The sequence below is a fragment of the Cyphellophora attinorum genome (genome assembly GCF_001299255.1).
Source record: "Cyphellophora attinorum strain CBS 131958 chromosome Unknown Contig28, whole genome shotgun sequence".
In the NCBI taxonomy this organism is placed as follows: Eukaryota; Fungi; Ascomycota; class Eurotiomycetes; order Chaetothyriales; family Cyphellophoraceae; genus Cyphellophora; species Cyphellophora attinorum.
In genome coordinates, this window is record NW_017253256.1 from 86,797 (window position 1) to 112,557 (window position 25,761).

The 25,761-nt window shown below is 54.0% G+C and overlaps 6 protein-coding genes across 6 annotated transcripts; 2 read left to right on the plus strand and 4 right to left on the minus strand.

Moving 5' to 3' along the window:
* Positions 1 to 420: 420 nt before the first annotated feature.
* Positions 421 to 8,373, minus strand: AB675_11784 (uncharacterized protein; the record flags this gene model as incomplete). The annotated part of the gene is made up of 3 exons (XM_018140660.1): positions 421 to 3,462; positions 3,510 to 6,317; positions 6,421 to 8,373. The coding sequence occupies 3 exons, from the start codon at positions 8,371 to 8,373 to the stop codon at positions 421 to 423; spliced, it is 7,803 nt and encodes a 2,600-aa protein (XP_017996726.1).
* A 1,854-nt stretch (positions 8,374 to 10,227) lies between these two features.
* On the minus strand, positions 10,228 to 12,326 carry AB675_11785 (Protein phosphatase PP2A regulatory subunit A; the record flags this gene model as incomplete). Its single annotated transcript, XM_018140661.1, has 5 exons — positions 10,228 to 10,599; positions 10,651 to 11,841; positions 11,889 to 12,040; positions 12,093 to 12,198; positions 12,264 to 12,326. The coding sequence occupies 5 exons, from the start codon at positions 12,324 to 12,326 to the stop codon at positions 10,228 to 10,230; spliced, it is 1,884 nt and encodes a 627-aa protein (XP_017996742.1).
* Positions 12,327 to 13,077: 751 nt separating this feature from the next.
* AB675_11786 (Phenylalanine--tRNA ligase beta subunit) lies at positions 13,078 to 14,888 on the plus strand (the record flags this gene model as incomplete). The annotated part of the gene is made up of 2 exons (XM_018140662.1): positions 13,078 to 14,300; positions 14,369 to 14,888. 2 exons carry the CDS (start codon positions 13,078 to 13,080, stop codon positions 14,886 to 14,888), a joined length of 1,743 nt encoding a protein of 580 aa, XP_017996820.1.
* A 488-nt stretch (positions 14,889 to 15,376) lies between these two features.
* Positions 15,377 to 17,083, plus strand: AB675_11787 (High-affinity glucose transporter; the record flags this gene model as incomplete). Its single annotated transcript, XM_018140663.1, has 3 exons — positions 15,377 to 16,236; positions 16,291 to 16,572; positions 16,642 to 17,083. The coding sequence occupies 3 exons, from the start codon at positions 15,377 to 15,379 to the stop codon at positions 17,081 to 17,083; spliced, it is 1,584 nt and encodes a 527-aa protein (XP_017996763.1).
* A 5,725-nt stretch (positions 17,084 to 22,808) lies between these two features.
* AB675_11789 (40S ribosomal protein S3) lies at positions 22,809 to 23,733 on the minus strand (the record flags this gene model as incomplete). Its single annotated transcript, XM_018140664.1, has 4 exons — positions 22,809 to 22,967; positions 23,009 to 23,143; positions 23,197 to 23,510; positions 23,580 to 23,733. The coding sequence occupies 4 exons, from the start codon at positions 23,731 to 23,733 to the stop codon at positions 22,809 to 22,811; spliced, it is 762 nt and encodes a 253-aa protein (XP_017996802.1).
* Positions 23,734 to 24,250: 517 nt separating this feature from the next.
* AB675_11790 (Uridine nucleosidase) lies at positions 24,251 to 25,389 on the minus strand (the record flags this gene model as incomplete). The annotated part of the gene is made up of 2 exons (XM_018140666.1): positions 24,251 to 25,290; positions 25,377 to 25,389. The coding sequence occupies 2 exons, from the start codon at positions 25,387 to 25,389 to the stop codon at positions 24,251 to 24,253; spliced, it is 1,053 nt and encodes a 350-aa protein (XP_017996738.1).
* Positions 25,390 to 25,761: the final 372 nt, after the last annotated feature.

A 25,761-nucleotide genomic window follows, 5' to 3' on the forward strand; every position in this document is an offset into this window, starting at 1 on the left:
AGGCCTGGACACGGCAAGCGCGACCCCCCACGTCGCCTATAAGAACCTCGTCCTACAGCCTGCCACTACGTCACGCACATAGAACTATCCATATGACAATGCATGCCTGATACCCTTGTAACGCGTGTTCCTAGGTGTGCCATCACCGAATCTTACCACCTATGCAGCCTACACGCGAGGACGGCTATCAAGCGGAAGGCAGCCGAAATCTGTCAAACACCGCAGAAGAGCGAATACAGTTCTAATCTGAGAGATGGCCAATTCCTACGTAAACTGTCTACTTCCACACAGCGCTTCACCGTCTTCATGTATTGATACCTTATCCTTCCCTCTGGCACCAGATACGCTCCCAACAGCCATCCTACCACCCTATCCTTTTCCTCAGCGCTTCACGTCTCCGTGACCCTTGTCGCTACCTCATCAGCAAACCCGAACCTCCGGACTCAACGGACTAACAACACTCATCCCACCCATCCCGTGCATCATCCGCTCTCCCATGCCTCCTGTTCCACTCCCACTCCCAACCATCTCAAACCCCGGCACAACTCCCCGCTTACTATTACTCCTCGCCACCATATTGCTCCTGACCAACTTCAACGGCTCCGGCGGACTTCTGGTCCTGCTACTTGTCTTCCTTGCCCTAAGCGGACTCATTGCCGCAGGCAATGTCGGACTGTCGACATCATTGATCACAAGCGAGGCGCGCCTCTCCCACATATTGCGGACTGAACTGATGCGGGACGGCGCAGCTGGCGTTTTGACAGATTGAGAGCGCAGAGGTGGCGGTGTTGGCGCCATAGTTGCTGACGAGAGCAGAGGCTGATCTGCGCCCCTCATGGTCGGCTTCGCTGCGGGAACGGTCGGCGCACTGCCGAAGCCTCGAACGACGACTGGTCGCTGCGGTCTGCTCTGCGCTGGTGTTATGATTGGACGTGAAGCACCATGTGCCTGTACGCTTGCTGTCGAAAGTTGCCCGGATGATGCAGACTGTGAGCTCATGCTGGGCGTATATGTGACCGCCGAGAGGATCTCAAGGCCGTTCTCGTCGAGCCTCGATCCGCTTCGCCCATGCTGTGGATGCGAAGTTTTGATCTGCTCTAGTGGCGGTCGTCTATCTGGCATGGCCGTCGGCTGTGCTGGTTGTGTGGTGGCAGGCGGGTGTGGAAAAGTATGCTCGACCGTGCACCCTTCCTCAACTTCCTCGTTGTGCTCATCTTCGTCCTCATGCCACGGGTTCGAGGGGACTTCCGGTGTACCAACTGCGTGCTCCGCCCTCCGATCTAGCATAATCGGCAGCAAAGGAGAATCCCCAAGTGTTGAAGGCGCCCTACCACTCGTTGGCGTACCGGTCGCAGTAGCTCCATCGAGGTAAGAGTCCGGAATGCCGAAATCCTCGAGCTCCAAGCTTAGCTTCCTCATCCGCTCGTCAAAGTCAATGCGCTCGCTTTGATGCCGAGAATGGCTCCGTATATTGAACTCGGCAACTGCTGCTGCTGCTGCAGCGGCAGACTCGGCGCTGTCTGGTGTCAATACTGGCGTCGGCCCAACTTTCGCAGGCAGAGTAGGCGAGTCGCCCCACGTGGCCCATTCTGGTGCTACTGGCAGCTGAAGGAGCCCTGCTGCGGGCAGGACCGACGACTCAGAAGGAGCACTGGCGACCCGGTCGACGGGTAAATTGGTACCGAAATTGACAAATGAAACGTTTCTGCGCCATTCTGGATCTCCACCGGCGAGCTGCATTGTGTCTTTCGCCATATCGAAATCCTCATTCGTCTTCAGTGATGGCGGATCCATCCACATACCAATGTAGCCGATAGTGTAGCCTTTGTGGCTCGGAAGTTGTGCGATTTTGGCGCCTGTCAGTGACATCGGCTTCACGTCATGCCCATTCGACTCTTTCAGTCGCTTGCCAGAAGTGTCTGGAATCGCATCCGTGACAGCTCGGTATGCTTCGAAGTCGACGTTTCGTTTCTTGCTAGGCGGATACATCCAAAGCCCGACCTGACCGAGCGTCCGACTTTGCGTTCTAGACGCTGGAAGCTGACACCGCTCTGGAATGATGGGCACTGTAGAGTCGTTGAGTACCATCACTGATCGAATCAAGGTTTTTCCGCTGCCAGATGAGAACGACAACTCCGTCAACTCTGCGCTGATTTGCTGAAAGTCATGTGCCATCCTGTTGAGCAAGTCGTTCTTGCTTCTGAGTAGGAAGTTGGTTGCGTTAACGACGTGCTGCTCAAAGTCGTGATTGATCTTTCTGGAAGGCGGGCTCATCCACATGCCAACACTTCCAAGCGTCAAGGCACCCTGCGCTAGGGACTCTTGGTTGAAACTCATGGCAGGATCCCATAACTTCTGCATAGAGCCGACCACAGGCGCGAACGCCCATGTGGATCTGCATGGCTTGCGTATGTTGCGCTTCTGGCGAGCATTTTTGCACTCACTCTCGAAGTACTCAAAGTCTTCATTCCCAATCCGAGAGGCAGGCCTCATCCACATTCCAACATAGCCTTTGGTAAGACCAATCCCGCTGGTGCCTTCGTGATCGATATTTGGCCACAGCCCCGCAGCAAATCCCACCGACGACTTTGGGCTCTCGTCCATTGGTTGACTGCTAGGCAGTGCGTTCGGTGAGGCGCTCAGAGCAGGAATCCTCACACCTTGGCGACTCAGCTCAAAGTCTTCGTTGATCTTCATAGAAGGCGGCGACATCCAGAGTCCGACATAGCCTAGCGTTCGACCGCCGCGAGCAACGTCCTTTAACGCCTCAGCAGTCCAGATGCCTGAGCTGATTGCGCTTGCACTTGTTCCGGAATAGTAACGTTTTCGGGAACGGCCAAATCCCCGTGCCTTCGTTCCCAGGATAGCGGTTTCAAAGGCGGCATTCGCAATCCGTGATCCTGGAGACATCCACATCCCGACATACCCGAGCGTGGTTCGTATGCCCGCATCGCTTTGCTTTGTGCACTGTAGGGTCTGTGGGCCTCGCCACAGATGCTTGCTCGATTGTGCGCAGGGCTCGTGTGCGAATCGTCGATTCGATAACATGAGTAGCGTTGGGAAGACTTCGCGGCGGCACGGCTTGAGCTCAATGACAACTGAGGTTTCCGGTGGATGTGTCAGCTCACTTCGAGAGTGCGTATAGACACTCTGCACGTCGGATCTGGCTAGTGGTTGAGAAGTCCTTCCAACTGTCGCCATTCGGCTTGCGAATTTGTCGATGGCGGCTTGATCGTATAGACAGGGTCGTGATGTGTCCGTGAGACCTTGAGCTCTTGCGTGCGACTTCCTGGCAATGGGCCCGTCAGACGCAGAGAATGAGTACAGTCGATCGACTTTCGAGGTGACTCTTGTGATCTTGAGGAGATGATCATGCTTAACTATCGAGGCATTTCGACGAGTCTTGGAATGTGTGAAGACACTTTGCATCTCCTCTCGACGCTTGGCGACCTTGTGGTCGGTCTGGCAAGTAGATTTGCGACCTCATCAATAGCACCTTGATCCCACACCCAGTGTCCAGTAGTCGGCGATACATGCTTAGCACGAGGCCGTCCTGCAGCATTGCCGTCAAACACAGAAAATGTGTACACACGATCAATCTTGCCTTTGGCCGTCTTTGCTCGGGATGGCAGAGGCATTTCCGAGACTAGCTTCTCGTGATGCAATTCTTCTCGTGAGTGAGAGAAGATCCGCTCAACCGTCCGAGTCCTCTTCTGATGGCGAGGGCCGTCGGAGTTTGAGCCGGGCGCTGATTTCTCGTCCGCAAGGTGGTCGACAGCGGCTTGATCGTAGATTCCCAACCCTGCAGGCTTGCTGTCAATGTGCTGACTCCTTACTTCGCCTGCAGCGAGGCCGTCAGAGATGGAGAAAGAGTACACCTGGTCGATCTTGTTGCGTAAGGGAGGAAAGGTTGGAGCCTTCAGACTCGGTTTCGATGCTGCCGTTGGAACGAGTGCCGGAGCTTCCTTGGCCACGTAAGCATCGAGGTGCGTCCGGGAGGAAGCCTCATACCTTGCGAACGGACGAGCGTCCGAGGAAGAGAGTACGTCACCTTGGTCGGCGCTCCCCTGTTCCTTCGCAGGCAGTTCTTCTGGTGTAGCTTCACCAATTTCAGCCGTTCGTGTCATCGTATTCTGCGCGACCATGTCAGGTAGCAACGGTGAAGGCAGCAATGTCGGCATAAGCTTGGCTCTTGGTTGCTGCTCCCGGATCCGCTGGTAGCTTTCCCCAGTCCCATACTGTGCTGGATTCATCGAGCCTAGCGCAATGGTCTGGCGCCTTGGCATTCCAGGTGCTGCAGCCCTTGTGATTGTTGGTACTGCAACGGGCAGCGGTCCTTTCATGGGTTTGAACGACAGGCTTCCAGCTCTCGAACTCGACCTGTCTCTTGCTCTCAGTGTCAGTTGAAGAGGCAAAGTAGCTTGAGGCGACGATGTCACCGAAGCCATGGTGTAGGGAGTATCGGCTCCAGCTGGCGTCGAAAAGATGCTTCGGGGTGCGCTGCTGGATATGGAGCTTGCGTTCGTTCTCCGCCGGATCAGCCGCGGACGTGGAGCATCACTTGGTAACTGCTCGTCCATTGTGCGCAAAACACTGTTTGCAGCAGAGTCGGTGCGAACGTGACCCGTATCTAGACGACCTCTCCCATAGGTAGACATGATGTAAGCGACGCTGATTTCGGATGGTAGCTGGCTAAGACGCCTGACTGAAGGCTCACTCAAGCCAAGGAACGAGGCGAGTGATCTCATTGCCTTGCGATTCTGCATAGCATCGTATGCAGTCGATACCAGGCGATGTCTCGTGGTCTGAAGATCCTTCGTGTCATCGGTCGGTGCAGCAACGAGGCTTTCCTCGTTGATTGCGTGCATCGCCTGATCGACCAGATCCGCAAAGCTGACAGCCTGATCCGAGAAGCGGAGCACCGCAGACAGCGAGGACGGATGCGGAAGAACCTTTGACGAGTAAGTCCCGTCGGTAGCCCGCTGCACGATATCATACTTGGCACGAAGACGAGTCCTCGCGACGCAGGACTTCCCAAGTCCTTCGATGGCCATGTGCTGCCAGAATGACTCGTATCTGCAAGCGATACGCTCAAGGCCGCAGAGGAGCTTTGTCGTTGCGTTTGGCGGCAAGTCGTTGTCCGTCAATTCCGCTTCGGTCTCAATCATTTCCAGCGCGACGGACGCCTCTTCTCGAACTCCTTCGAGCAGGTGCAGCTCGATGGCTGTCGCTGCTTGACAGTACTGGTGAATGCTTGCGATTTGAGCTGGTGTCAGATAGGTCGACTCGCTCAGCTTCATGATTGTAGTAAGTTCGTCCTTGCTCGCCGCGGCCATTGGCGAGTTAGTTGCACGGGCAATGATGCCCATCACATCAGGGAGCTCAGCATCGGGTCGGGCACCGATGACATGCGCAAATGCGGTACGCAGATGCAACTCTTGCAAGCTCAGCCCGAAGATGCTTGACACAGAAGCGGAGAGAAGCCGATGCTGCAGCCGCAGGAAATCGAAGAGTGGCTGCCGATTGTTCTCGGGTCCAAACCATGTCGTGCTTCTTTCCAGGAGCCTATTGGCCTCGAAGCAGAACGCTGTAAGCGTTTCCACGACCGAGTGAAGATACCTCACCCACGTACCGTAAAGCGCTCGCATATGCTCGGTAGCGAATGCCGGCTTGGATGCCAAAGATCCGACGTAAAACGCGGGCAGCACAGTTGCTATGTCGGAACCATTGCTGAGCAGCGATGTCGACTTCTCGGTGATTGCAAGACCAGCATACAGCTTCATCGTCTGTGCATGCCAAGGTTGTATCTGGTGCAGATCTGTGAAATCGTAGACTTGGCCTCGATAAGCAACCCAGCTGGGCAAGTCTGTGCGATGCCCTGTATGCTGTGCCAATTGAGACAGGCTGATTGTGGCTTTGTTCGTCATCGTGGCCATCGGATCCGGGTGGATGTCCAGCACGATGCGGCCGTTCATCACGGCATCCTTGACGGCTGCTTCGGCTGAAATGGATTGCATCGACCAGTCCGCATTGTACAACGCACGCCTCAAGCCTGTCACAACGGAGTGAAATAGGTCGATCGATCCCGAGATGTAGAGCTGGCCCCCGAGACCGCCTTCTGAGACAGGCATGAGCATATCCCAGAGCAGCTGACCCTGGTCTAGCACGATAGATGCCAGAAGCCGTCGACTGTCGAGTCCAGTGGTGGAGTTGCGCGCGGTCGAGAAGACCTTCATCTGCTCTGTAGCCTGCAACCGCTCAAGCTCTTCGCGAAAGGGAAACCTTTCTTGTGATTGATGCGCAAGGAAAAGCAAAGTCTGGCAACAGTGTTGGATCTGGATCGCCAGAAGCTTCGGAACATTCCTACACTCCGCGAGTCGGCAAACATGGCTACGTGCTGCATATGTGTGCTATGCATACGCAGATTAAGCCTGGTGCAGTGCCGACGAGAAATGGAAATTCGTCCTCATTACCAGGGTCCGCCTCGTTCATATCGTCTGGATCTGGATGTAATGCCTGGCTTGTCATATCAAATCTTTTCGTCGACTCCAGTCCACTATCAAGCTCCACCGGGACGTCGTAAGACACTCTCTCGACCATGATCTTGACCACTGAGGGCAGTCCAGAGCCCATGAGCGCAGGACTTGAGATGCAGTAGAGCTGTGGTGTGCCAACTGAGACCAGCTGTGTGAGCCAAGACAGGTGCTCCAGGTCAAATATAGTGTCCCAGACGATCGGAGAAACCTCTTCAATGGCTCGTTGAAGGACATCGCCAAGAGTGCCCATCACAGGCCAGCTCTCGGACGCCAACAGCTTCTTGACTAGGGGCGAGGTGCCGTGAAACATCGCATCCAGATCATTCATGTGTTCCTTCGTCAAAGATCCAATTTGGCCGTATCTGAGCACATCTCTGACGGTCAGTATGGGAGCATGTAACGACTGCTTTGAACCCAGCTGCCTGGCGAAGAGGTCCCACGAGGTGCCGCCATACAGTGGTACGGAGACGTCGAGAAAGTTCTCCAGACCGAGCGCTGCCGACACCTTTTCAACTTCAGACCACGGATTGAGTGGCATCACCAGCAGTCGATCTCCATTCTCGAATGGCAATCCATCAGACTCGGGGGTTGCCAGCGTAATCAGGGCCGTGGCACCGTTGGGATCAGTGTCAACCAATGATCGTGAAATCACTTTCGCCCGAGTATTGCATCTCGTGAATGGCTGGTCCTCGAAATCCACTTGTGGTGAGTCCATTAGCGAGTCGTCCTCTGGATCCCAGGGCGGTCTTTGTGATGCTGTTGGACGGCTAAGCCGAGAGACGCAGCTACGCCAAGCATCACGCTTTTGCAAGTACAGAGGCAAGATACCGCCTGGTCCGTGATATGCTGTTTCCAGAGCCTGCCAGGCCTTCGCAAGCTGCATGTCGCTTGACTGAGCGACAAACTTCGATATGTTATGATGGTTCTCGATGGCAGCGAGAAATGCTCGGATGTTCAGAGGCAGAGCTTTCCGAAGCTTTGGGAACTGGCGTAAGACGCGCTCAAGTCGTGCCGGCTCACCAATGACTGCATGCAATACCTGGAAGATCGGGAGTCCGAGAAAGTGATCTTCGAGGCTCAGGTGGTGGCATAACGCGTTGAGCCCAACAAACTTCTCTGCAGGAGTCCGACGAAGGTACGGAACAGCCTCTTCGACAGCCCGCTTCATTCGCAGCAGCACTTGCACCAGAGAGGTTGCCGCCTCCTGAATAACCATTTCTTGCGCTTGCACAACGAGCTCAACAATCCGAGAGCTTGCAGAGTGTACATTCGCATGCCAGACGCCGCCCTCTTTTTGCTCGATATCGCTCAATAGGTGTGCGCTGACCAGATCATGATATGGGCAGTCGATCCCACTCTCAGGACGAAGACGTTCCAGTAGCTGTTCGTGAGGCGATGAAAGCGTGATTGGCAATTCGTTGGTATGACGAACAACGTGTGAGATTTTCGAGTAGATCATAGCATTCTCCGCTGCAAGAGCTGCACTTATTCTGCTTAGAGCCACCGATGCCGCCCAGAGCGCCTGATCTGGGATTGTGTCTGATGAACCACTGATCAGCGGCATCGACCTAAGAGCGTTGCCGACAGCACCCCTCCGGATGAGCGCAGGCAGTCGTTGGCATGTTTCGAGCCAGACAGCGCCAAGCGTGCTTTGTAGATGGACTCTAGACTGTTCGATGTTGGCCGGACAAAAGCCGTGTTCACTGGAGAGGAAGCCATCCTTCCATCCGGTTCTCGGACCATTGGACTGGGCATGCTCGAGGACCTGACGAGCTGGCGCACCAAGCGCGACTCTCAATATGTCTGCGTCGCTGTCGGAGCTGGTGCGGTCCGTCATATTACTGGTGTTGGAGCAGAAGTCAGGCTCGTAGCGTTGAATCAGGCTGTGGTGTGATGAATGTGCGCTGGACACACCGTAATTATCATGAGCGAGCGTTGGTTCGACCGCGCTAGTACTGATCGGCCGCTCGGCATTCGATACTGTAGACTGTCAACACATGAAGGACTCTAGAATAGGACCAGCCTGGTGCGCAGCACCCTGAAATGAATGTTATTAGCTTGCTGATGGTACTGAGGAAGCACCGTCGCGAGTCGACGAGCTCCTCGGCAGCGTTATTAAAGGAGTTTGTGCTCTTGGCGTGCTGGGTTGAGGAGCATGGGTCAGGTAGGGTTTCGGCAATGGCTGATACAAACTGTTCGGCTCAAAAGACAATATTGTATCAGCACCACAACACAACGGCGGTACTTTGGTGCCATTCCCTGTCTGGCCCAGTAAGCCGCCCTCACCTTGTCAGCTAGGGTCCCGTCGAGGCCTGCTTGGCAGCGCTCGAACCACTCCGGATGATGTACCGTGGAGCAGGAGAGACAAGAAGTGGGACTGCGAACAGAGGGTGAAACGAAAGTGCCATAGCGATAGGCGGAGATGAAACGAGCCGAGCTTTGCCACGGTCTGAAGTACAATCTGAATTACCTTGTCCGAGCTGCAGCTTCAAGCTCGTTTGAATAGATCGAAGAAATGTGGCAGATAGTCGAGTTGCTGGTCACGCTGTAGCTAGTCAATGCAGTAAATCGCGCTGGATGCAGCTTCTACAGCGTAGAGCAGCCATCGATTGAATGATTGCCGTGTGATGACAAACAACACAGGCAGAATCTAGGAGGCGTTCGGTTTCAGAAGCGACGATGGAGGTTTCGAGTTCAGTAGAGCTATTTTGATGATGCTCTCCTCATACGGCAGGTCTCCTGCCTATCGCAGACTTCTATCGGGTCCGCGAGGGGCGAGTCTGACGCCTTAACCACTCGGCCATTTTTCGACAACACCGTATGTTGGGTAGCGGCGACATTTGCTGTTGGTTCCCTCCACTTGAACGAGACGCAAGTCGGTCACACAGGTCACCAGATGATCGCTGTGGTCCCCCATGACCGTACCACGACCCCTGAACCGTTCATATCGCACGGCGTGACCGTGCGTGGCATTTATATTCTAGTGTGGCCTGATACCGTGAAGTCCACCACAGGATATCAGGCATCGAACTCAATTCAGCTGTAGATATGGTTGTATCGGGAGCAGCGACACAGAGAACACCGTTTGGTCTATCATCACGCAGTATGAGCAAGCGAGCTGTGACTGGAAGTACTGGGCGTTTTCTCCAGGCCTACCAACTTCTGTTTTCGAGCTGTGTATACTGTTCATCATGGATTTTTTGGTCATGGATTTCTTGGTCAGGAAGGGCGTTGAAGCTATAGCAATATCACGCTCTTCAGGTTGGTGGGCTTGAGATGAGCGTCACTTAATCGTTAGTGTCACGGATGACACATCGTGTTCTGTCTGGCTAGGGAGGGCGCTGTGCGGAAAACGCCCAGTTCTTTCAATCACAACTTGGAAAGCACCAGAAAGCCACGTTAGTGAATGAATTATGATCTGTCTGTCTTTATCGAATTTTGCAGCTCTACTAGTGGTCCCTCCCAGAGGCCGCCCGGACTCCTTGCGAGCCCTACCATCCCATCAGTCGACGATAGAGTCAAGACTCGGACGATCGCCATCAAGCTTGGCACGTCTGTCCTCATCCTGAGTCGATTTGGCTGTGACCTCTTTGACGTTGACTGTGAGAGTCCGCGGCTTAGCGACTCTCTCATCTGCATTGCCGACACAGAACGGTGATCCGAATTTCAAGCACTTCTCCTTACAGCAAGACTACTGCTGCTCTTCGGTGTCCATCTGCTCCGCTCCACCACTGCTGCCCGCGTCCAGCACTGTAGGCTTCCCACCAGCGGCCGTCGTGGCAAAGTACCGCACATCAGCGTCGTCATCTCCTTGCAGCTTCTCGAGGTTGGGCAGGATTTGTGTGCTAATGAGATCTTGGCCTTTTGAGGAAGGTGGTGTGTTCGAGGCTTCGGCTTCGGCGAGGGTGCCTTCGGCAGGCAGTTTGCGGAGGGTATCGATGAGTACGGCGTAGGACTTGGCGACATTGAATCGAATGTTGGGAATGGGGTCGGAGACTAGGCGGTCCATGATGGGAAGGATATGTTCGCGAATGATGTCTAGTGTGACGACTGGTGCGAGTGTCTGGAGACACTTGTTAGTGCTGTTCACATGGGGGCGACAGGAGATACATACTGTGATGGCAAAGCAGGTCGTCATGCGGTAAAGATAGTTGGCTTCTTGACCCATCTTGGCGACCTTCGGAATTATCGATTGGCTTGCCCACTCAACGCCGAAGACTTCGGTCAACTTCTTGAGGTTCGTGGTGGCAGCTTCGCGGATAGAAAAGACCGTATCACCTAGCCAGCCCATGCATAGGATGCTGAGCTGATCGTCGAAGAACTTGACGCCGAGCTGCTTGGCGAGAAGAGGAATGTACTCGATAATGGCTAGACGAACACGCCATTGCTTGTCTTCGGCAAGCTGGACGATAGCTGGGAGGAGGGATTGCGAGAGCAGGTCGATGCCGATCACATCGTTGACGAGTTCGAGCTTGGAGATGATGTGCAGCCGGACATCGGGAAATTCGTCCTTGAGCATCTGGAGGAACATAGGTAGGAGATGTGCTATTGTCTCGTCCTTGCCGAGGATTGGCGCTAGACCGCTGAGTTGGGTACCGAGTGCGGCTCGGACGTGTTGTGAGGGATCCGAGACGAGGTCTTCGATGCTGGTCATGATTTCGTTGAGGAGTGTCTCCCGGTCGAGCAGATTGCAGAAGCCCGGAATCTGGCTGGCGATGGCTGTCCGTACTTCGGCCTCGCTGTCTTTCAGGAGCTTGACGAATGCCGGAACTAAGTCGCGTGTGACGACCTCCTCGTTGACAGCCTTTGCGATCTTCTCGAACCTCTCAGCGACCATATATCGTACTCGCCAGCTCTTGTCCTCGAACAGACTGCGCAGTGCTGTGAGAAGCACACCATGGCTAGGCTGCTGCTCTTTGGGAATAACTTCGGCGATCGAGACCAGGACATCGACTGTGAGCAGACGGACACTATCTTGATCATCACCAGCCAAGTGCTGGAACAGAGGAATCATCTCATCGATGACAATCTGTATGGGCACCTCTTTCACGAACTTTGCTAGGTTGTTGGCGGATTGTCTTCGGACCATGGGGGTCTCATCGTGTACGAGATGGCCAAACTGTTGCCGTAGGCCCTGTTGCGACTGCTGCGATGCCTTCTTGTATGGTGCCACGTAGAGACCTGTAGCTGAGATCTTCGAGGTAAACCAGTCGGCTTTCGAGAGGCGAATCGTTAGAGGAATGAAGGATTCTTCGACTTGTTGACTCGACAGCTCTTCGCAGATCTTGTTGAGCGAGTCGACCGCCTGGACGAGTTAGATGTATATACCATGGACACGACGGAGATGCTTACCTTGTCGCGCACGAGGGGTTCCTCGATCGACGCCAAATTCTCTAGCGGAGCGAGCAAGACGTGGCCGTACTCCGGACCACCGACATACTCGACAAAATTGCCCAGCTCGTCAGCCAGGGCAGTCAGAACCTCGTCTTCATCCTCGACCGAATCTGCCACGCCATATCAGCGCTGCTCATGAGTGGCACGTGCGCTTTGTCTCACCGTCTAGAAAGGGTATCAACTCTTCTCTCGTTCGTTCGGGACCAAGCGCGAGGGCGATTGTAGAGAGGCGATGTATCGCATTGAGGCGGAGGAGTACATCGTCGTGCTTGAGAAGGTCAGTAATGTCATACACCGCGAGCTGAACAAACATGGTGATCCAGTCGAGCATACCTTGAGTTCGTCAATCAATACTGCGATCGGGTAGAGCTCGTCCTGCTCTCCTTGTCCCTCCATACTGAAGAGACTCGTTCGGACGCGGAGTCAGGCTGCCCTTGAGGATTTGGCGTCGCAGGACTTTGTGTAGTCGGGTGGGGGGAGAGAAGGAGACGTGATGTCGTTGTTTCTGTTGACTGCTCCAAAACTGCAGGAGCAACCCAGTGAATCGTTGAAGATCTAGTATGCTATCGTGTCAGTCTTACTCTGCTGCGTTGTCGATCTTGAGAGGTCCGATCACGTCGACTCGGCCATTCCTTTCGGGTAGGCCCTGAGCGGTAAACAGTTGAGCGGGCAACGTACATGTGCGAGGGGCACCAGGATTTGCGGGCCGGCTCTAATCCGTGGTCTTCGAGCCTCAAGGCGACAGCTCAAGAGCACTCTATAGATCCTCTGGCGCGTTGGACTCTGGATGTGATAATGCTTGTGGGTATTGTGGAAGGTTAGGCTGTAAATTGCGAGCTACATCATCCGCAGGCAAGCAGGGCCAGATACTGCTCCAAGAAAAGGCAACCGCGCGTAAGCCACACATGACTAAGGTGCAGCCACATCTGCCTTCTTCACCGCCACAGATGCCAAGATTCCCGAAACGTGACTCGAAAAGAAATGTTTCTTCGACATGGTCAAGTTGGACTCAAGTGGATAACAGGCGCTGAAGTCAGTCGTGGCTACCTAGCTCACAGCATAGCGCTCGTCGCCCCAACAAGCGATCTTGAGAGATCCAGTCCAGCCCGACCAGAGGTAGCACCACCAGCTCCGTTCACCACCCACCATGCCTACCATCACAGTGGACAAGGCCGCCCTCTTCAAGGCTCTCGGGCAGGAATACACAACAAAGCAGTTTGACGAGCTATGTTTCGACTTCGGCATCGAGCTTGATGAGGACACCACCGATCAACAGCGCCCCATAGTCGACGGCGTCCAAGAACCCCCACAACTCAAGATCGAAATTCCCGCCAACCGCTACGACATGCTCTGCTTCGAAGGAATCCAACTCATGCTCAACATTTTCAACCATAAAATTCAAGCACCAATGTACAGCCTGAAGCCTCCAGTCAGCGGCCAACTCGAGACACTGACCGTTAGCCCCGAATGCGAAAAGGTTCGACCATATGTCTCCGGAGCAATCCTACGAGGCGTCACGTTCGACGCAGCCCGCTACGCCAGCTTCATTGATCTACAGGACAAACTCCACGCCAACCTCGCTCGGCAACGAACTCTTGTGTCCGTCGGCACCCACGATCTCGACACGATCAAAGGACCCTTCACCTACGAAGCCCTCAAACCCACAGACATCAAATTCATCCCCCTCAACCAAACCCGCGAAATGAATGGCGCCGAACTCATGACCTTCTACGAATCAGACCGCCACCTCGGGCGTTACCTGCACATCATTCGGGACTCTCCCGTCTACCCTGTGATCTACGACGCCGACCGCACAGTGTGCTCTCTCCCGCCCATCATCAACGGCAACCACTCAAAAATCACCACCTCAACGAAAAACGTCTTCATCGAGATCACAGCGACCGATCGCACTAAAGTCGAGATCGTCTGCAATATCTTAGTCTGCATGTTTTCCCAATACACTTCGGAACCGTTCACAGTCGAGCCCATCAAGATCATCAGCCCGCATAACGGCCAGACTCGCGTCGTACCCGACCTCGCCCCGCGTGAAACCCAGGCCGAAGTCGACTACATCAACAGTTGTACCGGCGTCACTCTCTCCGCATCCGAGATCTGCGAGCTCCTCACCCGCATGTCCTACGTCGCCAAGCCTTCCAGCACCAATGACAACCTCCTCGAAGTCTCCATCCCCCCTACACGCGCCGACGTTCTGCATCAAGCAGACATAATGGAAGACGTCTGCATCGCCTACGGCTTCAATGACCTGCCACGGGCTTTCCCCTCCGTCGGCACCACCATCGCCCAACCCCTCCCCATCAACAAACTCTCCGACATCATTCGCCTCGAGGCGCCATGGCCGGATGGGCCGAAGTCATGCCTCTGATCCTCTGCTCGCACGACGAGAACTTTGGCTGGCTGAATCGAAAGGATAATGGCAGCACGGCGGTACGACTGGCAAATCCGAAAACAGCAGAGTACCAAGTCGTGCGCACCTCCCTCCTCCCCGGCCTCCTGAAAACAATCCGCGAGAACAAACACCACTCCCTCCCCATGAAAGTCTTCGAAGTCTCCGACGTCGCCTTCAAGGCGCCCGAATTAGAACGAAAAGCCCGCAATGAACGTCACTTCGCCGCCGCATGGTACGGGAAGACCTCTGGCTTCGAAGTCGTCCACGGCCTTATGGATCGGATTATGTCCATGCTCAAGACCGCTTTCACGACACGAGAAGAAGGACTAGAATTGGCGGAGAACAACAAGGTGCAAAATATGGAGTACTGGATCCAAGAAGTGGAAGACGCGACGTTCTTCGAGGGCCACAGCGCGAGCATACATGTCAGGGTGGGCGGAAAGGAGAGCGTGGTCGGCGTGTTCGGGATTCTACATCCCAGTGTGTTGGAGAAGTTTGAGTTGAGATATCCCGTCAGTACGTTGGAGGTGAATGTTGAGGTGTTCCTGTGAGGGCATTTTCCGGCTACTGGCAATGGGTCAGACCAGGAACAGGGTCGACATGCAAGCAGAAGCGTTGCACGATATGCAAGTGATCAATGGAGAATTTCTCCGCATTCAGGCAACCTCGTCACCCCCACAAATATCGCTTCTTCCGCTTATCGTTTTCCTCCAACTTTCTGACAACACTTATCTTGACTCGGTGATGTGCCTAGGTTGATCTGGGGCATCTGCCGCCGTGCTCTTTCTGCACGCCAAAGCTTGATAATCTTATCCTCAAGACACCTGCGGGGATGAAGTCGCACGAATGTCCGGGGCCGGCGTTATACCGTCCTCCACGCGAGCGCGATGGAGCCTAAAGGCAAGCGTGTCAAGAGTCTCACCCGAGGATACAAGCATGCTCATAACCGAGGATGAAGAGCGCAGGGATGCCTCAAAAGGGAGCACAAGGCATCACTGTCGTCCGTAGACTCGTACCACAACCATAGACCACCAACAAGATGGGGCTACACGATAGAGAAGGATTACTGAAGAGACAGAGGTTGAATGCTTATACGCTGTTTATTCTATGTACGCTGGGATTAGGCTCGCTCACTTATGGCTACACAGCATCGATTATAGGCACCACACTTGGCCAGCCGTCATTCATCCAGTATTTCGAGCTTGACACCAGGCCAAATGCAACAGATCTCATCGCCTCGACGAATGGGCTCTTCCAAACCGGCGGTGTCCTTGGCACTCTATTCCTGCCATGGGTCTGCGACAAATACGGACGTCGATGGGCTTGTGCACTGTCCGCCTTCCTCGCCCTGCTATCCGGTGCTTTCCTTGCCGGCAGCGTACACATCGGCATGTTCCTCGCCTTCGGCTTTGTGGCCGGCGCTTCAGCATTCATGATCCTCGCAGCCGTACCCATCCTGATGAACGAGATCGTGCCTGTCCATCTCAGAGGCGCCCTCGTCGATGTTCATGCCGTCATGCTTGTGCTCGGCTACACGATCCAAGGCTGGGTCGGTTTCGGATTCTTCTTCTGGAAGACCACGAGCAACAATACATGGCGACCACCTGTTGCGATCCAGTGCTTTTGGCCGCTATGTCTTCTCATTGCCTTGCCGTTCATGCCAGAGAGTCCAAGATGGCTGTGTATGAAGGACCGGCACGAAGAGGCGCGGGCTGTTCTCTTCCGATTACACGCTGATCCGACGGATCCAGAAAATGAAGTTGCAAATGCAGAGTTCTATCAGATTCAGAAGCAAATTGAGATCGATCGGACACTTGGTAGCTCGTGGGTGCAAATGTGGAAGAAGCCATCGTATCGGAAACGTGCCTTCCTCGCCATTGGCACGACTGGTATCGTACAGTATGCTGCCTTTCCCCACTCGCAATCCCCTGCCCTCCTTACTGACAGTCTCAGATGCTCCGGCGTCCTCGTCATCAACAACTACGGCCCATCCCTCTACTCCCAACTCGGTTTCTCACCCACCAAGCAACTCCTGTATCCCGCGGCCTGGCTCACCTTCGCACTCGGCATGAACGTCATGGGCATGTTCTTCGTCGACCGCTTCCCACGTAACAAATACATCGCTTTCGGAGTATTGGGATGCATGGCTACTCTCATCGTTGAAGCAGCACTGGTTGCACAATACGTGCCGAGCGACAACAACGCGGCATTGCAGGCTGCTGTCGCTATGTTCTTGTAAGCCCTCCCCCCACTCCTTTTCCCCACCCCTTTTACATGACTCTGAGATATTGATGATGTTGGCAGTATTTTCCAAGTCTTCTACGGCCTCTGCCTCGACGGCACGCAATTCTCCTACCTCGGCGAGATCTTCCCCACGCACCTACGCGCCAAAGGCGTCTGTCTCGGCGTATCCATGATCTCTCTCATGAACATCATCTGGCTTCAAAGCGCCCCCACCGCCTTCGCCACCATCGGCTGGAAGTTTTACTTGTGCTTTATCATTCCGGGAACGATCGGTGGAGTGGTGATGTGGGTGTGGTTTCCCGACACGTTGGGGAGGCCGTTGGAGGAGGTGGCGGAGATCTTTGGGGATAAGGACGAGGTGGCGGTTTATATGCGGGACTTGGAGGTGGATTGGGAGAGGAAGAAGGTGACTGGGGGGGTGAGGGAGGAGGTGGAGGGCGATGGGAAAGGGGTTTTGGTCGAGAAGACGGGAGATGGGGTGGAGAGTCGGCATGTCGATTGAGTCGAGATCAGTCTGCAGAAACCGATCTTGTAAGACGGTGCGTGGTCATGCTATCTCTGCGGCACTGGTAAGAAGGCAGGGATCTGGGCGAGCTGCCTCCGTCACTGTCGCTGTCATCTTCGCTCCCGTCATCTTCTTCCTCGTCGCTCAAAGTACTATCGGCAACGCTCGAACTCTTTTCTGATTCATCGTACTCATGTCGAAAGTAGTACCTGGTCTGCTCCACACGATCCTCATACTCTGCTTCACAATTTTCGCAGCAGTCGACCATCCACGCTTTTTCGTGATACCATATAATTGCTTCGGGTGCGTCGCAGTATATGTCGTACCTCTCCATGATCGACTTCACCCAGTCTGCCTCTAGGTAGTCCTCCTTGCCACGCCTCACCAGGGCAGTGAAAAAGTCACCATTGAGCAGCTCCGTGGGTCGTTTAGATCCGGAATGTCCTCTATTCGTGACTTCCATCCATCTGGCTTCGTAAGAGAGCATAAGCTCGATGGTTTCCTGATCCTCCCCGTCTTTTCTCTCCTCGAACAGCATATCGATCGGGAGATTGCCTTTAGCATCTCTATGAAACAAGAGTTGACTGCGGCGATACTGATCAGGAATGTCGACATCGGCAGCCAGAGAAACCACGTATGCCTCAAAAGCCTGAAACTCGTAATCGAGCATCACACGCATGAGCCGGTCTTGGTTTACTTCGACGAGTGCATGTGAAATTCGTTCCCCCGAACACTGTCCCGACAATTCATGAAGAAGCATACTCACTCTCGCAGATGCTCCAAAATCCTCCGCACGATCGTACACCGCGCTGGGATACAAGGTCGCATGTTGAGCGCCGTACGTAAGCATGAACGTGATTGTGTCCATGGTCGACTTCACAGGCCCATTGATCGTGTAATGATGAACATAATGAATAGGCAGCTGCCCCAGATAATTACGTGTGATGGGTGTGAACAAAAGCGGCTCATGGACGCCGTCAGAAGTATGTCGATGTGGACCAGAAGCCTGAATGTGTTGGTCGGAATTCGTCCTGCTACGGTCATCAGCTTGCACTAGAGCCCGAACAACAGCAGCATGCTGATGAGAAGCCGCAATATCGGTGGGAGAACGACCTTGCCCATCTTGCATCCGCAGAAGCTCGGACACCGTGAAGTCTGCCGTTGCTGACTCTTCAGCAACCGCGACGATCCAGGGCACGATGTTGTCACTGTTGCACTTACAAGCCAGAAACAATATTTCAGGAATATATCGGTCCCAGTAAGCTCGGTCAAGCTTCAGTCTTGCTTGCGTCATGTACTTCTCGAATAGAGCTCGGCTTGTGACATTGATCGTCGTCAAGAGACGAAGAGCCACGGTGGAATCACACTGACAGGACCAACGGGTAATATCCAGAAAGGCTGTGGTTGGCTCGCTTATTGTCATGGGAAGGTCACGCACGAGCTGCGCTGCGTGGCCGCCGAAGCCGTCAGCGCGAAGCCCTGAATGCCAAAATGTGTACAGAAGCCTGACAAGAGTCATGACAGCTGGCAAGGCTGACTCACGCGAGTCAATTGCATGTCGCAGACTCGCCCTGAGAGCGTCAGTGAGCACACCCAATCGGCAGACTTTTCTCAAGTGGTACATAAAATCGAATCAGCACATAGACCGCAAATGATGTCGCTTCCAGAACTGGAATAAGAGCACTGAAGCAGGCGCTCGATTCTAAGACTGCTAACATCGACTGCCAGTGCGACACGGTCGGGTCCGGGGCGGTCCCTGCTCGTTTTTTCCGGGCATTTTCAAGACTCAGTGCCATCATCTCCGCCTCCTCGTCCAGTGCACGATCTGACCGTGAGGCATGACTCCTCAGCAAGCCAGTCAGATCGAGCTGTGCGTTCTTCCAGACCTCGTGATCACGATCAGCTAAGACCTGAAGAGCAACCTGCGACATGTAAGAGTGGTTGGCTGAGTCAGTGAAGATTAATCTGTCGCCGTCCTTGAATTTGACCACGAAGTCTTTCGCTGATTCATGGGCCCATTCCAACTTCGAACTCGGGGCTGTAACCAAGAAGTTATGGCATAGCCATTCGACTTGTTCTGCTTCCAGCTCCTGGTTGTACTCCTGCACACCTTCGGGGTCAACCCGTAGGGCGTCAGTCAACTGGGCGACCGTGAAGTTCTCGTAGGCACAGAGTACCACGTGGAATAATCGATACTGTAATGTCTCATCCACTCGTACACGCGAATTGAGCTCCCATAGTTGTCCGTACGCGGCAGCCAACTTGTCGTGGCCTTCTTGACCATTCTTAAAAGAGGCTGATCCGCCCGACCTGATCTGGGCAATGCGATCTCGTGCGTTCTTTGAATCAACGATCTGCTCTCGAGCTTGTACCGGCAAGATGACGTCCTACCAGATTTGCGTCCATCGAAACATTCCAGCAGCGCCCTCCTCGAGTGCTAACACAACATCTGCCAACAGCTGTGTCCCGTTTGCACCGAAAAATATGCTCCTTCTAGTTTCGAGTGATTGCCGCCTCTGCTCGATAGTTGTATTGATGAAGATCTTCATATCATCTTGGTCCTTCGCCTGGAACGTGTCTATTTGGATGACGCGAGCGCGAGTGTACTCATCCACCAATACATGAGCTCTTGAAGCGCACAAGAGCCGCACTGCAGGCCGTGGGTCGACAGCCTTGGCCAGAGCTTTTATAAGCTCTTCAGGCTGCGAACATTCATCTAGAGCGTCGATGACTAAAATCACCCTTGTTTGTGACGCGTCCAAGAGTTCGCCCAAAAGACTTGTCCAGTCTGGCGGGGGTGCAGACTCGGGGGAATGCCGTGCGTAGCAATCGTGTGCACACTTGGCAATATCGTTCGTCGATGGTTGCCATGCCAGTTTTCGACACAAGGAGCGCGTGACAGACTCGACGTCCGGGCTACTGGCTTTTCCTGCGTTCGTGCTTGCGCTGCAGTAGTGATAAACGATTCGCAACTGACCCGGGAGTCGGCGTTCCTCCTCTTCGGAGAACATGGAGATCGCTTGACACATCAGTGTTGTCTTTCCGGTTCCCATTGTGCCCCTTAGCCATGCAACTCTCTGAGCAGCGTCAATGTCGTTTGGAGTGACTATCTGAGCTGCTTCGAGATTGCGTGACATATTCCTTCGATCTGCTTCATGGTCCGCTGGTACAAGCCTTCGAGTCGCGTCACTACTGCCTGGCACAAGTCTCTGGACTGCTTCATCGTCGCCTGGTGTCATCCAGTCCTGAAAGCACCGCGTCTGAAGAAACCATTGACCGGCGTGCCGGTACTGCTCCTGATCCATGCCGGTCCTCTTCCTGATATCGTTGTGGTGGGGGTCCGGGGCGCCTTCTTTCCTGATCCATTTGAGAACTTTCGAATTGTAGTCCTGCCTTTCTAGGCACTCCTTGAGGATAGCTTTCTCGGCGTCACACTCCTTATCAACGCGTTTGAGTTCGACGAGATCGGCTTTCCAAGCCTCGATACTGCCAAGCAGTGCAGCAACAGAGAAGCCTCTTCGAGTGCGGGTGTCAGCACGAATCCTGGCTTGGATCCGTAACGTTTTAGTGTAGATATCAGGCAGGTATTGGTCTATTCTCGCTACAGCTTTCTTTGCCCACTCGTCTGTGCTCGCCTGATGGACTGGAGAAGTGTTCTCTTCGTAAGACTTCCATTTTAGTAAGATGATCATGCTGTCTGAGACAACCTCCAGAGCCGCTGCTTTCTGGTCTGGGGGGATTGTGTTAAGCAAGAACTAAGTAGTGTGAGCGAATGACCTGGCGGGGCCCGCGACGGAAATCATGGCGGAGATTGTAACAGAATTGCTCAGTTTGGACCTACCTCTATGACGAAGAAGGCTCCAGCAACGAGATATGGCGCAAGTTGATTCGGGTCCAGTCGCGTCAAAGTCATTGTCAGCGCTTTGGTCGCGCCGAGAGCGGGCAGCCAGCCTTTCAATCTTCGTACAAAGACATGGGACACTTCATCCATTTCTCCTGAAAGTACGTCCGGAATTCTCCTGCTCAGAATGGAGCTCTCGAACGACATGCCGCCTTGGGAGAATCCGAGGTCCTCGTACTCGGCCCTTCCCGCTGGGAGATGGAAAGCTTCGTACTCTCTAATTCGATTTTTCATGAAGTCGGCCACGGCTTCGTCCCAGCGCGGACTCCTCGATACAGCAGGCCGTGCTTGAGAAGGCGCTGTGGCAGTTCCAATAGATAGTGCAATGTCGCCATCGTTGGCAGGAGGACATGAGTCGGCGGGAGATACTTGCGCCGGCCGTGCAGTTGGACTTGAAGAGGCCTCTGCCGCGAGGACTGCCGTGGGGAAGTCATGCGAATTGTCTGGCTTCCCCTTGCGAAAAGATACTTTCGACCGCAGCGACTTGAAACGCTCTGGTGACGATCGACCACTCGGCGTAGACATCGTTGCTAGGGTTCGTTGGTGGTTGGCTTGCTCGTCATCGTAGAAACGTCGAACAGGTGTGCACAACACAACGAGAGAAACACAGAAGCCGCCTTAAGGCAGAAAAGACAGGAACTTGATAACCACAGGGCGCAGCTAGAAAGAGACAGCAGCATCCCGGGGGCCAAAGATAGCACCAAGCAGATTGACAGCGCCACGACCCACGAAGTACGCCATCACGCTGGAGGACGCCTTCGAACATGGCGCGTGATGGGACCAATGGCAGGCGCAGGGCAGCACTGCGACACTCGGCACGACTTGCTGCATGGGAAAAGACGAGCAGTGCCTGCAGCTGTACTTTACCTCAATTTGCAATAATTCAATCTGCAGTGCTTGATCCTAAGGTCGTTGAATGGTCTAAGGACAAGAAGTCGGATAGAGTGCTCACGGGATGACGGCGAGGTTTTATTAGGTGCTACCCACTGGGTAGTACCCACCACGGCCACAAGCGAGTCGAGTCACTCGACGTCAGGGAATTCATTACTGTAGAGAGACTGTACAAATTTCCATTATTATTATAGTGGCTCTGAAAGGTCCTTACATATTTACCAGCAGTCGGCTAGAAGTTCAGGAAGATTAACAGGCTTCAGTCAGTCAACACTTTGACAACGCTTTTCGGGGTACTTGGGTCACAGAGGACGATGCTTCTGCTGATCGAGCGGTTCATCTTAAGTTGAGGCTCACCTGAGCATCGAACAACGTGAAGGCTTGCCTTGGATCTCCTAGTTGGGGAGGACCCTCGAAATTTATCCTTGTTCGCTGATCAACTTTTGCCTTGGGATGAGCTCCTGGGCGTTGCTCGGCAGCAAGACGCGCAGACGGATTGCCAGCTTGGGGAACGCTGTGTTAAGTCAGAACAACATACTATGCGCTGTCCACGAAACCAATCAAGGCCAGGACGACTCAAGAAATGCTCGATATACGCAATGGAGATCGGTCAGTGCTTGTGATTAATTTCATTCCTTGATTTTGGTATCTGAGTATCTTATGATTGCAGAGCTTCCGGCAATTCTGCAGCAACATGGCAACTATGGACCATGTGTGCCTGCGAGCACGTCCTAGCAGAGAAACCTGGAACTTTCGTCCGCAGGCCGACCATGCTATGCATCTGCGTGGCAAACGTTATGTCAATCGTCGTTTGGATGTGGTGTGTTTTGGTGTCATCTCTCACTCGCCAGTAGGCATATGCAAGTCCGGATGCCACGTGTCATTGGGATCAATGAAATCGTAGCCGCCGTCGTAGCCATTCGTGTCCACCTAAGACTCGAAGGTTTCACCACCCTGCTCGCCACCCTGCTGTTGCTGCTCAGCCTCCTCTTGTGCACGAGCATCTTGTGCCTGGCGCTGCTCAGCAGCCTGAGCCTTCGGGCCGTAGTCCTGCGACGAAGGCTGGACGATGGGCTGCTCTTCCTTGGGCTCGATGACGGTGACGGAGTCAGGCAGAGACTTCTGGGGACCGGCCTTGCCTCGGGGTCGGAGCCGCGCATGATCTTGACCTTGATACCGAGGACACCTTGTCGGAGCAGGACGTGGCGGGTGGCCGAGTCGATGAAGTCTTTGGCGGGTTGACCGGAGTGGATCATGAAGCCATCCTGAAGATTGTGTCAGCAATGGTATGCCAGTTTCTCAAAGAGTATGGACTCACAGTGAACTTCATGCTCTTTGCACGGGCAGCACGAAGCTTGCCAGAAACGACGACCTCGCAGCCCTTGGCGCCGGACTCCATGATGAAGCGGAGCACACCATAGCAGGCACGACGGACGGCCAAACCGTTGAGCAGCTTGTAGCGCAGGGACTCACACTGAGCGACAGCGGAGAGACCACGGTTCTGGACCTTGGCAGCGTAGAGCGAGACCGAGTTCTCGGGGAACTTGAAGCGCTTCTGGATGAGGGAGGTGAGCTCGCGAATGCGACGGCCCTGCTCGCCGAGGACTTCTTGGGTGTGGGTAGCACGGATGACTGTTGGGCTTTGTTAGCCAGAATCTTGTGCGACACTATGGTAGTGTCTTGAGACAAAATTGAGCGTACTGATATCAGTGACAGTGGGAGTCACGCGGACTTCGACACCAGAGTAGCCCTCCTCGGCCAGTTCGCGCTGGAGGAATTCATTGAGCTCGGCATAGAAGACACCGTCGGCGACAAACTTGCGACGCTTGGAGATAGCGCCTTGAGTGGTAGCCATATTGGACGACTGATTGAGTGTGTTGGAGAGTCGTGGAGGGTGAGCGACGGTATGAGACGAACGAACGATTGATTGAGAAAGCAGTTTGATGAAGCGCAGTCAAGACTGAAAGTGGGCAACTTTGCGCCAAGAGTTTTCTGTCGGCCAAGATTTTTCGCCGGCCGCGGGGTGCCGAAACTATTTCTTTCGGAGACCCGAGATCACCTGCAATGCCGACTGCTAAACTGGAGGCAACACAATTCGGAGGTGAGTGTGGTATCCGTTACCGCAAACACGGCAGAGATCGCAGCGTAAGTAGCCTCTTAAGCATGCAGTCTCAAAGCCATCGTATGCGTAGGGTTGCCCCCAACTTTGTTGCTGTCGACAAGAGATATAAGTGCAATGCTCATAGGCAGGCAACTAGGTAGCGCCTTAGAAGCTGGGACCCTTCCACAGCATTATTCTACCTAGGTATCCTAAGACGTCTATCAAAGCCCACGCCAGTGCTACTTTCCGACACTGTGCCATAAACATCATCTCAGACCAATTTGCCAGTTGCTTGGTCTGCCCGCTCCATGCATTCCTCCAGAGTCTGCCAAAACTTCTTCAGATCCAGCGTCCTCGGTATAACGATCCCTGCCTTTTCCGACACTGCCACAGTACGACCGACTTGCTCGCCGCTTAACACAACGTCAACATTCCACCGCTCACCTCCTCTGTCGTCAAAATTGATCCTCGTCTCCTCGTCAGCATGATTCCAGAGCAATATAGCCACAGCCAGGGGATCATGCAAGGGCGGCCCTTCCTTCATGGCAAAGACAGTGTCGTAGGTATGTGCAAAGAACATGAGCAGCTCATTGAACATCCTTCGAAGGCGAGTTGGCTGTGGGCCAGACTTGTTCAGGCCATAGAGCAGCATCTCCCTGATATCTTTCGTGACCACTGCTTGATGAGTGATATCCAGCGGTATCAGATATGTCTTCTTCCTCAAGACTGGATTTCGGAAGACGCTGTTTGAGGCTTCTGCATCACACCAGATATTGAACTCGGCGAATGGCGTGGTATTGCCAACCCGCTTATGCTTCTGGCCGTCTTTACCAGTGTACTCAGGCCCGAGGTAGACATCTGAGAATTCGCCACCAATCGCTCCGCCCATGATACTAAGACCCTTGATGTGATCGACGACCTCAGGGAACGTGGCGAATAGCAGAGCCACGTTAGTGAGAGTGCCAGTCGGCACGATCCAAGCTGTATTTGGAGCACACGCCATGATGCTGTCGCGCATCTCCTTGATAGCGTTCACATGCTTCAGAGGTTTCCTTGATGGCACTGGAAGAAGGTCTGTCCCATCCAAGCCACTTTCGCCGTGAATGTCTACCGCTGAATGATGTATTCGGCAGAAGGGTTTCGCAGCGCCAGGAAACACTGGTACCTCTGGCTTTCCAATGGCCTCGAGCACCGCCAATGCATTGTTGGTTGTCTTGGTCAAGCTTGAGTTGCCGTAGACAGTGCTGATACCCAGGAGATGCAGTGCAGGATGATAGGCGGCTAGCAGAATCGCGCAAGCGTCGTCGTGTCCTGTACCTCATGTCAGCCTTCCGGATATATTTTCGAGGAATTTGACGTGCCTGGATCACAGTCAAGCCACAAAGGGAATTTCTGACTCGTGGCTGCCATCTTGTAAATTGCAACCTCCTACCTCACAGCAAAGTGGAAGGAACGATCTAACATGACGGTGCCAGCATCGCCTTTGATAGAGCACTTTTGACTAAGCAGCTTACCAGTAGCACACTGTTGCTTGTGCAAACACAAACATATTTCAAGCCACTATCGCCGGCGGAAAAGAAATCCCTAGGCAGATTGCGGCACTCCTCGTTATCGATAACGACTGGCCTCGATGTTCGTGAATTACGAACAACTTTTTGACGGCAGCCAATCAATCACTGCCACAACATCGCTGCACCTTTGACTGACCGGTGAGCAGCCCAACCTTACTGCGTCAGCCAGCCGGGTGAGCGTTTATAAGACCCTCAGTCATGCCCACATCTG